Source organism: Limulus polyphemus, unplaced genomic scaffold (assembly GCF_000517525.1).
Source record: "Limulus polyphemus unplaced genomic scaffold, Limulus_polyphemus-2.1.2 Scaffold7686, whole genome shotgun sequence".
NCBI lineage: Eukaryota > Metazoa > Arthropoda > Merostomata > Xiphosura > Limulidae > Limulus > Limulus polyphemus.
The window spans coordinates 16,054-28,699 of NW_013673296.1; the positions used below are offsets into that span (position 1 = coordinate 16,054).

Sequence of the window (12,646 nt, forward strand, 5' to 3'; positions counted from 1 at the left end):
CCTTTAACATTTCTTCAAGCTTGAACAGTTGTATACTGTTGTAGTACTACGTTATAAATGATGTAAGGATCTAGGACTAATGTTAAGTCAAATCAACTTATTTGCACAAAGTAACTGTCATAGCTAATAAACTTACTGATTCACACTAATATATATTACTTAAACAACTCTGAAAAAAATTCGCACAATTTTTCTAACTCTGTCTATACTCACGCTATTCACAACTAGCTAATAATTGACTGCCCCACTCACACTTTATAATTAAGTCTTGTTCAGGATATTTTGCCAGGTGTCTGGATCATTACATAATCAACAACTTGCAACTTCCTCTGGTTAACAAAATGAATGACATCATTAAATGTATAGCTTACAACAATATTTTAATACATGTAAGAATTTTAATCTGAAGTTAAGTACAAATATGAGAATCTAAGTACAAAATGAATAAGTTATGTACTAAAAATAATCAAATATATATTTATAGCCACTTCACGAACTTGATGAAGAGAGATACAAGAAATTTGGGAAAATATATGGGTAGGTAATTATCTGATTTTTATCAACCAATTTAATGGTGATGTTGGTAGATGTACTGATGAGATAAACCCATTAAGTTAACAAAAGAATAATATACATGTCTAGCTTTTGACAATTTTACCCATCCGTTAAAATTTTTACAAATTATTTTGATGAAATGCTTTTTTAAATAACTATAATAGTAAATAGGATAAACATTTTTGCTTAAAGAACAGAAGCTGTTTTTTAACACTGTTCAGCAACATTTGAAACAATAACTTAGTAAAAAAAAAAGGAACTATCAATAAGATTAATATTGTTAACTTTATATCCATATTTTAATCCATGTTTTTTTTTTTCATTATTAATGATTTAAATATTTTTCAGAAAATATGAAGGTTCTAGACCTGTTTTGGTGGTCGCAGAACCAGAACTGATAAAGCAGGTCATGGTGAAAGATTTCCATGCCTTTAGTGATAGACGTGTAAGCATTATTGGTCTAAAAATATATTAGACTTAAATTTCCAAACTATATTAAGTTCTGTAGTGGTAAGACACACACACACACATTTAAGAGAAGAGTGTTAAGTTTAAAGTGGACTTGGACAAATTCTTTGGAAATAATTCAGTTATATTTACATTTTGCTTAATTTTGTTTTTCCTATGTGGTTACAACAGAACTAAGAGAGAAAATGTAAATATTCATTCATTGTTTGTATTAAACTCTCATTTCCAACACATAGTTTAGTACTATAATTAAAAACAAAACTGAAGAGAAAAATATGTTTTATAAAATAACAGAAATCCTACAATTGAACCTTAAAAGTAAACACAATTAATCTTCAACATGGTTTTTAAGTAGGAAAAAAGGACTACAGATTTGATGGCAAGCAGTTAATTAATTTTAAAATCACTAAAATACTGTCCCTCTTAATTCTTATTTTTGCATTTCTTATAGTAAGATTTTATTTTTCATTGTGAAGTGCATTAATTGTATTGATTAAAAAAAAAAAAAATCCAATAACTATTATTTCTTGTATTTAAGTTAATAATTACTTCTATTGCTATAAAGCTAGCTAAGCTGATAAAATTTTCTAAATCAGTATTAATTTAATTTTTTTTTTAATTTAAAAAGACTTTTGCAAATAAAAAGTTTGAAAGGTTTAGATAAGAAATATTGGAATATTTGTGTCATTTAATCATATCTGTGGAATGACAACTTTGAAAATAGGCTCACTAATTATTTTTACATGTCAGGTATTATTAGTTACTAAATAGTTTTGAGAGTTTTTTTTTGCTGTTACTATGATAAAACTTATGATGTCCTCACTACAATCAAATGGAATTTCTAAAACGTGTTTTGTTATTTTACTAATTAAGAATAAAAATCTCAAAGTATTTCTTTTTATATTGTTAGAGCAGTGAATTATCAATTTGTATTTATAATGAATTAATTCATGATGTTAAAAAAAGTACAGGACAAGACCAGTTATGATGAAATTTTAATGCACACTATAACCCTGTTTTCACAGGATAGTTGGAACTTCATTCGATACTAAATCATAGTCCATATCAACCATTGTTAACATATTACAAGGATTATAGATGTTTAATTTAGACCAAGTAAGAACAAGTTAACTTTTATTTATAGTAGTATTCTAACAACAAAAGCTAATAATGAATTCTGATTACGTATTGGATATGGTTTGTTCTGTTGTATATCATCTAGAGTTAATAGCTTTTTTTAAATCTTGTTTATACTCAACAGGATATTAAATTTGGAGATTCTGTTTTGGATAAAATGTTGACAATTTTAAAGGGAGAGGAATGGAAACAAATTAGAAGCATCATTTCCCCTACATTTAGTGGCAGCAAAATGAAAAAGGTATTGTGACTTTGATTTTTTTAAACTACACTCAATTATTTTTAATACAGTCTTTGTTTAAAAACTAATGCGGTAAATGTTGAAAATAGTTCCAAATTCTAATAAATCATCAAAAATATAATTGTCACATGGCCCCCAAAGATGCAACACTGTGAATCTGTGGAATAAAGAATTGAAGACCTGCATTGTTTAATAAAATTATAATTGTATTGGTATTATCATTCCAGTTTGAAGTTTGTGAAAGGAAGGTAAAGTTTCATTCATATTGTTACGTATCTGCTTGTTTGAAAATTTCTGGTAAAATTCTTTCAGAGGGACTTCAGCGATACAAGTCCTTTCTTTATTAAACCAGTTTATTCTTCCTTGATACAAACTTTTAGTAATACACAGAATTTTCAGTCACTTTAAACTTTACAACTTTTATAACACACGCTATAAACCACAGTGATTCACACACTTTACTTACGGTGCCTACTGTTCTCTTGACTCAATTATCTATCTCTTCAATCTATCTGCATATCGTGCTGGTTTTTCTCGTCAGGCTTATATACTAAAAAAGAGGGTGCCTCGTACAAACTAGAGTTGCTAGGAAAATTCATGATTCTTTGAGAAACTCCAACGCGCATGCTCCCAGCATCGCATGACTTCCACTGTCGTAACAATTTTAATCACTTGTACTGTTAAATAACAGCAATCCTGCATCTAATGAGATCAAAGTAACAAGCTGTTTGACTTCCAAGTTCTGAAATATGAGTTTTACTGAAGGATAATTTGATTGCTTAATGTGTAAGTAGAAGTTGTCCACTTGGGGATATAGCTAGATACACATACTTAGAAGCATGAGGCTTTAAAGGTGAAACTGTAAAGTCACCTGAACATCATCAAATTTAGATGTTACTTAGATACAATGTACCTTTGCCAACCTTTCTTAAACATTAATGCACAGTGTTATAGAGAATTAATATAGGTAATTACCTAAGATCATTGAAAAATCGTCAATTGTACCCATCAAGTTTTTCATGAATATTAATGAAACTAACAGGCATGCTGTATTTTGCAATAATGCTTCACAGATCAGCAATCACATTTAATTTCATGCAATAATACTTTTGCACCTTCATCCATTGGCTGTACCAGGAAAAAAGTCACTGGTTCCAGATATTTTTAGTATGGTAGTGAAGATTGGTTCTTTATCAAAAAAGGAAAGTTTCAGTCATAGAAATGGTTCTTTATACCAGGATCATTTGAGATTCAGTTCACAATATGTGTAAATAAGAATCCATTGACTTATTGAAGACAAAAAAGCCAAATGGGTCCAGAACTTGACCTTAGAAATCAAAGGTCTATATTGAGGTTTACATGTTCTCATGAATAATCGCATATAGAACATGAGTATTTTGTACCCATGAACTGTTTGATCCAGGGGCTTCCATTGGGTTTTCACTTGATCAATACGTATGTATCCACACACGATTCTGACCCAGATTAGGTGACACTAAACTTCACTTTTGATCGTTAGTATTCTCCAATGTTTTCATTGTCGTATTCAGGAACATTCTCTCCATTACAAGTTTAGTACTAGTAATAGTGCAACTTGCAAAGTTTCACCACTTGGGTGTTCTACTTTTTGCTTTGCTCTAGACCAATTACAGGCTGCACATTCATGCATCTTAAGTTGCTTCTTGCACTGAAACAATATTAAGAAAATATTTATAAAAACCACCTCCAGCTTCTACTCAGATTACTTCATAACTTTCTTGGATTACAATCCATGAATACTATTGATAGCTGTCTCTCATTAGTTATGCAAACTGTCAATGCATAACTGAAAAGCCATCCTAAACTGTGTTAATTGAGCAGCTATCGTCTAGTATCCTATAGATATCCCTCTTTGTGAAACTTTTTCCTGTTAGATCAGAAAGTAGGGATTGCAAAACCATTTCAATTTCATTCATCTTGTGGTTAATAAACTTTCCCAACTTTAGATGATTGTGTCGTATTCCTACAGTATAGTGCATACACTATATCTTACAATACCATCTGATAGCTCGTAAAGTAATGATCCCAACACCTTTTCAGTTGAGTTTTCGAACTTCTAGTTATCACCTCATTTTGTTCACTATGCATTATAATTGCTGGAACAAGCCATCCTAGCTTTTGATGCAAGTGGTAACTGCAGTATGTATATACACAGTGTCTCATCTTTTGGGGGATATAAACAAGATTCATGATACCCTTTAAATCAGTAGCATTTCAATTACTTAACCTTTATAGTTTTGTTTTGGATTTACGCTCGTATATATCGATTATAAGATCATCATCATTGGTTTTGTGCTTTACTGGAGCTGACTCTCATCTCCAGAGCTGTTTCTTTCTGAATAGCTAGATAATTATTCCCAACTTTTTCTCCTCATCTTCAGGGTCATAAAGGGATAAAATAATGCTTTCATCTTCATCTCACTGGACTACTTCTATGTGGTCATGCCTATTCTCCAGAGGTTCATCAATCATGTACAGACATAGCTGGTCAATAGGTGCAACACACTTTTGTGGGCCCCCTGACTACTGTAACACATACATTGAAGTATCAACTTGGAACACAAGATGGGGTCTCATCCAGCCTGAGCAAAGAGGCTTTCATGCTGCTTACATATACCAAAGTCACATCCAGTCTCCACTCTGGTACATCCATTCCTTCACTGCCTTATTGTAGCATTTCTTTTGTATGTCATCTTCTCCTAGCTGTTGATGCACAAATTCATGCATGTCAACTAAGACATTCCACAGATTCATCCCAGTCAGTTTATTCCACTAAATAGGTCTTCTTTTGGCATTCTATATCAATCTTTCCATTAACCCATCATATAAGGGTAATAAGGTGAAGTTCACCTTTTCACCACACCCATCACTTTACACAACTCTGAGAACATTTGACAGTTAAAGGTAGCTCCCTGATCCAAGTGGATCTCTTCAGGTGCTACAAAACAGATCATTAAGTACTTTTCTAGCACATCAGCCATGGATTGTGTGAATGTATTGACCAATGATGAAGCCTCTGTCCAATTTGTGAACTAGTCAATGAACATGACTGCACATATATAGAGAGAACCTTTTTTTCTGTCTCTGTTAATTGTCCAATGATATCCAGGACTATTCTCTGGAGAGGAGACTCAACATTTATCTGCTATAATTTGTCATGTTTAAGTCAACTTTTCTCTGATTGCACACAATGTACAGTATCAACACCAGCTCTGAATATCTTGACTTGAATGCATCCAGAAAAACTACTCTTGAATGCTAGCACAAGAGTGTGTAACATCTTGGTGCTTTTCAGTCTTTGTGTTGTGCATATGTGCTATATTTCACATCCTGAGCCAGATGTGCTTTATCGTGCTGGATGGAAAGGACTTTTGTACTAGATCTGGGGTCATTCAGTTACTCTTCCCAGAGCTTCCAAAGTATAACACATGGCATCTGTCCACTAGTGAAACTCCCTACTATATGGTTTGTCATCATTATGGTAGAAATTATCTTAATTCCTACACAGTATCTAAGATGTGGACATCCAACAAACATAGAGGGTATGGCAAGCAGTTTGTCTGCATTTTCATGTTGTTGTCCCAGTGTTGTAATCTAGAATGTTATTGACCCTTTGGAGTTTTTAAAGTTCATCCATCTTCAGTGATGTTTGGTCCACTTGAACAATGAATTTATCATAAAAGTAGTGCTGAAAGTGTTTACAAAGGTCACTGCAAGCAGTTTTTTTTCTTCACCATACAGTATTTTTGTTCAGGAGCCATATGAGTATGAATAGCATACACATTTACACATTCCCCTCTTTCCTCCAACTGCGATGACAATGCTTCAATTCTACTATCTCCAGCATCAGTGTTTAGCAGGAATTCACAATCCTGTCAGGGATATTCTAGTACTGGGGCTTCTACTAAAGTAAATTTCTGAGATACAAATGCTTACTCTCATTCCTCACTTCTTCGGATATGTATTTCTGCTTTGGACCTCTAGTCAATAATGGTGAGACTATCTTGGAGAAGGTAATCACAAACCATTGATTGTACAACACAATATGAAGGAAACTGCAGATTTCTTATTTGGTCACAGGTTGAGGCCAATTTCACACCACTGCTATTCTAGCAGAATCCACTAGAGATTTCTTTTCTTCCCACAATATTACCAAGAAATTTCATTTTAATGTACATGGACTCTCATTTTCTTGGTTTTTATCCATTGGAATACCATTTTCAAGTTTTTGGCCACAGACTCGAATGTGCAACTAAACAAAAGGTATCATCAACATGATAGATTAGGCACTTCTTTTATTGCAGCCCATTTAGCATTAACTCATTCAACCTATCAAAAATGGCAGGTGTGTTACACAGGCCAAATAGCATAACACAAAACTTGTACATCTCATGCTAAAATTAGTCTTGGATCTGCTTTTATCATCCAGTTTGATTTGCCAGTATCTAGCTGCCAGGTCTAAAGTATTGAACCAATTGTCCCCTCTACTTTTATCTTTTCATGGTAACGGAGAGGTATCATAGTGGGTTACCACATTCACCCATCTAAAGTCAATGCAGAACCTTGGTGTACCTTCCTTCTTTTTTTTGACAGTTACTACTGGAGATGACCAATAATTCTGTGGAGGCTGTATGATTATGACCTGTAGTATCCACTGTATTTTAGTACTTGTGATCTCCATGTTGCTTCAGAGAAGCCTGCACTGTGTTTGTTTGATTGAATGTACATCAGTCATATCTACCTGATATTGCATGATTGTGGTTTTACTCAATCAGCCATCTGGTCCAGAAAATACATTGGCACATTCCACTAACAAGTCATTGAGTTGTTGCTACTGTTTTCAATCTAGATTGTCTCTAGAATCCTCAACTAGCTATCTAAAATATGTACGTATCTTAGTATCTACTTTTGATGAGAAACAATGATTGCAACCCTAGTATCACTGTTCACTTTTCTTACAGTGTTGATGAACATTCCAACATGTAACTAGATGACTGATCATTCATCATTCCAGAATAACATTGGAACTTCATTTCCCTCAAATAAATAATTGTCTAAGTTAATGCTGCCTGCTTGATGGGTAGAAAACAACTTGTTTCATGCATAGGCTCAATGACTGTGTTACACAGTACCAACACACTAGACATTTTCTGTAGTAAACCATAGAATATGACTTCTACTTGGATATGGGAGCACTGTTACTTCCTCTTGCACATTCACTAATGCACTCCACTATTTTTTGGGTTTATCTGGCTATCACCACATGACTCTACCATTGAATATTAGTTCACCTGATGCACAGGTAAAATTGACCAATAAACTCCAAAGGACATCCATCTCAAGAATGCAGATGCTTAAACTAAGGTCAGCAACAATTAAATTAATTCTGTAAGCAAATCTCCATAGACATTGTCAAAGCATAGCTTTTTCATTCACATCAATTTTATATCTATCACCAGAACAAAGTTTGTGTTGATAGGCCCAAGTTGGTTTTACTAAGAGTACCTGATATACTGCAAAATCTACCAGTTTTGGGCTACTTGTATTCCAACAGACATGTATCAAGACCCACCCAGCCCTGAAAGAGCTGGACTGACCACCACACTGTTTGGTATAAGTTGATCATTGCACTCTCCCAAATTGGTGGCCAAATCCAGCTTTGGCTCCTCTAGTTTCCTGGAGTTACAGCAGTAGTATTTAATGTATGCTATAGGCTCTTGTGAACCTGTTGTACCATCATTAAAAACTGATAATGTTGTGTATGTTACTTGTCAAAATTGGTGTAGTCTGTCCAAAAATGACCCAGTCCAGAGACAAAGCATGTGTCTAGGTGGAGACTTTGGTGGCAGTACATTTACCATGGGAGAACCAGGATAGCCCTACCCATTCATAGATACGAGTGTGGCTGCATCACATTGGCAGGTTGTGTGGGTGTTGATGGTTGTTTAACCTTCAACTGGGTTTGAACCTGGTATAACATGGGCACCAGGGTTGAATGATCTGTCTGAAGTGAAGTCACTGCAGGTTAATACTTCATATTTCATCATGACAGGTACCAGATACTATCTCATTTAGGGTGAGAAGGTTTCTGACACTCGGGTAATGCTGCATTGTCTCTGTGAGTAGCATTTCCACAATCTTTTTTATGAAAATATCCTTGCAATCTTCCAAGGCCATTGCAGGGTAAGCTTTAATGTATAAATTAAACAGATTTTCCACATAAGTGGTCAAGCTTTCTGTGGCACCCCTCTTCTGAGTCTTCACTTCAGCCCAATAGATCATTTTGTTTTCCACCTGGACAAACTTCTGGAGCAACTCAGTAATAATTGTCTCAAAGTCCTTGAGTTGCTCCTCATCCAAATACTCTAGACTCTTGACCAGGCATTGAAAAGCTTGTTCTGGAGTCCAGCCAATCTAGGCAGTTATCTGCTTGAAAATGCTTCAGGAAATAATCCAAGTCTTTCTTTTCTATGCCTCTAAATATCAATGGAATGATCTGCTTTGCCTTACACATGAAGAACTATAACAATGACCAGTAATTTTAGAAGCTTGAATGAATGGTAGGCTTCTGATTTAGAATGGCAGAGAAACAAGATGTGCTAGGCAACTGTTCTGTTGTCTTTGCTTTACCACATGTTCCTCCATGAACCATGTTCACTCTGACAATATACTTTTTAGTTTGAGGAGAATGACCACTGTTTCCAGCCTCACTTTATCTGTGGGTGGTCTTGATCAGAGCTTGAGTTGGTATAAATCTGGGAGTCTTGTACAGACCTCTCCAGTTTCAGACTTTTTAGACACCAGACCACCACAACAATCATCAGGTCATGCCTTCCTCACCCTAAGGTAGATCCTCAAGAGAGCACTCGGTTGACAGATCTGGGTGCTCGACATGTTGATATGTGGGTTTAGGTTGCAAAGAGATCAATGGCATTGACCTTCACAGCATCGGTGAAAGTCCAATATCCAGAAGAGGATTTCTCCTAGACACAACAGCTCTGTCAGACAACCATCTTCATTCTTTCACTGATTGACTCTTTTTCTAGATGTAGAAAATGTTATTTTCTAAGTGTGAAGTATATTTAAACATGAATCACACAAGAGTTTACATGAAGGGCAGTAAGCACTTCAACAACTATTAGTGCACACTGCAGTTACAATACCTTGCAGTCACTGCACCAAAAGTTTCCCCTACCTATCCATTCTGTGGTATATTCAGGTGAACTATATATATGTTTGCACTGTCAGGTAGGTCCACTAAATAACAGGAGATTAGTTCAGGATATCAGTTACGAAATGTAACTAAAACTCTAATTAAACTAAGTCGATATAAAAATGAAATAAGGAGACTAGACATAAATAATACATAAAACACACAATCTTTAGTAATGTACTAAACATAAACACTCTGTAATTGCAGACAACTTACTTTGGATGTATGCTCTAAGTTACTTCACTCAGATTTATTTGGTTGAGGCTACCTTCTAAAAATAAACTGACTAATTGAAGGAGAAGTTTCAGACTAAATAAATTCCAGGTTCCTTAGTTTCCAAGAAGTCTTGTATTTACCCTGAGAGGTCTTTCTTATTACATGTAGGTGGGTTTGTAACTTCTGTATATCACCTAAACAACTGTTGAAGAACACTGCTGTCAGTATCATTACACAATGTCACATTAAACAATGTTCTCCACAGGAAGTAGCAAGTAATACTTACTTTGAGAACAAGAAAGAAATATGGATAATGCAAAAGAAGATGAACTTGATAGTTTTCTTGACCTCTGTTATGTGAAGCCTGCAGATATTAATAACAAAGAATGAATTAAGAATAAATATTGTAACACTACAAGAAGATAGATACCAATAGTGTGTTTGTATACCACGTTATTATCAAAAGGTGAATAGGATATATTTAATAAAACCCAAGTTAGTAAATTGAAATGATGTATTTCGAGTAAATTCGAATTTTTAGTTGAAGAGACAAAACATTGAAGCAATGAAACCATTCTAAGCCTTGTTTGAAGATGCCACCTTTTCTTCTGTTTTATTATTATTATAATTTTTAACATTTAGACTAAATTGATAATATTGTTCATAGCACTGTGTCAGTTGTTAGATCTGTAAAAACTGTTTTATGCTTGTATTCAGAATCTAAAAGTAACATATCATTGGATTGTAGAGTTAGTATTAATGAAAGCATGTGAAATTGAATATATAACTGATTTGCAGATGTCATATTTGGTTCAAGACACTATTAAGAGCTTGATTCAGAATCTTGAGAATGCTGCTGACAAGAAAGAAGTTATTGACTGCAAAAAGTAAGGCTACACCTTCATACTATAAATATATTATGTTATTAATATTTTTACATTTAACCATGATGCTTGGCCTTCCAATAGAGGAAAGTAAATTAGGGATTTTTTACAAAGAATGTATTTAATAGTTTGGTAAAATCAAGAGACTGATAAATTAAAATTAAAATGAGTGTGTACTCATAATACTGTGACTACTATATCATTAGGTGAGAATAATACTACTATTATATATTTATTTAAAACATTACATAATTGTTAGCTTATTTTCATTTACAATTCATTGGCATAGTTTTACTCAGTTTATAAAATATCATAAAGAACACATTGATTATGAAAAAAATCAAATACCTAAATAGATTACCATTTGTTTATTGTATCAACTGAGTATGTTTTTACCACAAACATCTCTTTTAAAGAGCAGGTTGAATGTGGCCCTTTGGTTAGCATGCCATACTATGCTTCTGCAGATTCATTGTTTAAATTCCTTTACCACCATTAAAAATGTATGTATATATATATATATATACTCTGCAGTTTAGGGCATGGAAGTGTTATAATGGTGATGCTCATATCCCACTATTTGGCCAGATAAGAGTTAGTGGTGGATGCTGTTAACTAACTGCCTTCCTCATATATGATTTCCACACTTCTTTGTGGTGTGATCCTTTACTAAGAGCCCTAGAAATACCACCTTCGTTTTGATTCTACAATAAAAAGTTCTCATAAATGGTAGTGATAATAAGGTTGTATTAAACTTTTCATTAGTAAAATGGATGGGGATACAACTACACATTAAATTACAAAATTATAACTATTATTTTATGTCACCTGAAAGATGTTGAAGAAGAATTGTGACTTAATACTTTTAATACACAAGCTATATGTTTGTTTTAGCAAGTATAATTTCTCCAAGTGTGGTTGTAAATTTGCTAGTCATAGCTGTAGTTCTGTTGAAAAGCTTTTTCAGTTAATTTTGCCCATGCCTCCCAGTGGCACAGTGGTATGTCTGCGGACTTCCAATGCTAGAAACCAGGTCTCGATACCCGTGATAGGCAGAGAACAGATAGCCCATTGTGTAGCTTTGTGTTTAACTACAAACAACAACATTTTGCCCGTTTATCTTGTGATGCATTAGTAAGGAAGATAACAATTTGTAGGCTTTTGATGCTAAAATTTGCTTTTTGATATCCTTGCCAAGATGGGCAGAGCACAAACAGTCCATTGTGCTGCTTTATGCTTTAAAACAACCAAACAAAAAACTTATTAGGTACAATATAATAAAATATTGCAATTTTTTTCAGTACATTTTACAGAAAAATGTAATCTTGAACTGTGTTTGCATCCCAAGTGGGGTCATGAAACATACTCTGGGAAACTTTTCTGTAGTCAGTCAGTCAAAAGTAGAGTTACTCAATGTAGTTTGATGACCTTTAATTGAGTACAAACTTTTACATGAATATCAGAAAACAAATTACTAAAGTTGCAATTTTATCATAAATAATTAAATCATGATTGTACTTATTCATTTTAAGTGATAGCTTGTAGTGAGTTGTAGGAAATAAATGTATTTTATTATATTAATTTAAAGTTAGGTACAGTATTTCAATTACTAGTGTGTTTTTTGTTAAGTACGATATTCTATTGCCAGGACAACTTAATTCTGTTTAACATGGCTGTACATTATTAAGGCTTGGAGCGCATCAAATTTATTTTAAATGTTTAGGATCTCTAAAGTATTTTTGTGTAAATTTCATAGTGTTTGTTAATTTATATATACGCACACACACACACACACACACACACACACACACACACACACACACACACACACACACACACACACACACACACACACACACACACACAAATATATATATATATACACACACAATA

At 33.7% G+C, this 12,646-nt stretch overlaps 1 protein-coding gene across 1 annotated transcript in view; it reads left to right on the forward strand.

Annotated features, from left to right (window-relative positions):
* The first annotated feature begins 444 nt into the window (after window positions 1-444).
* The window catches only part of LOC106474790 (cytochrome P450 3A8-like), a 20,604-nt gene continuing 8,402 nt past the window's right edge, over window positions 445-12,646 (forward strand). Inside the window, exons 1-4 of the mRNA XM_013935480.2 lie at window positions 445-537; window positions 904-1,000; window positions 2,285-2,401; window positions 10,668-10,756. Coding sequence (XP_013790934.2) covers window positions 965-1,000; window positions 2,285-2,401; window positions 10,668-10,756 — 242 coding nt within the window. The 5' untranslated portion in view covers window positions 445-537; window positions 904-964. The remainder of the gene's footprint in view (window positions 538-903; window positions 1,001-2,284; window positions 2,402-10,667; window positions 10,757-12,646) is intronic.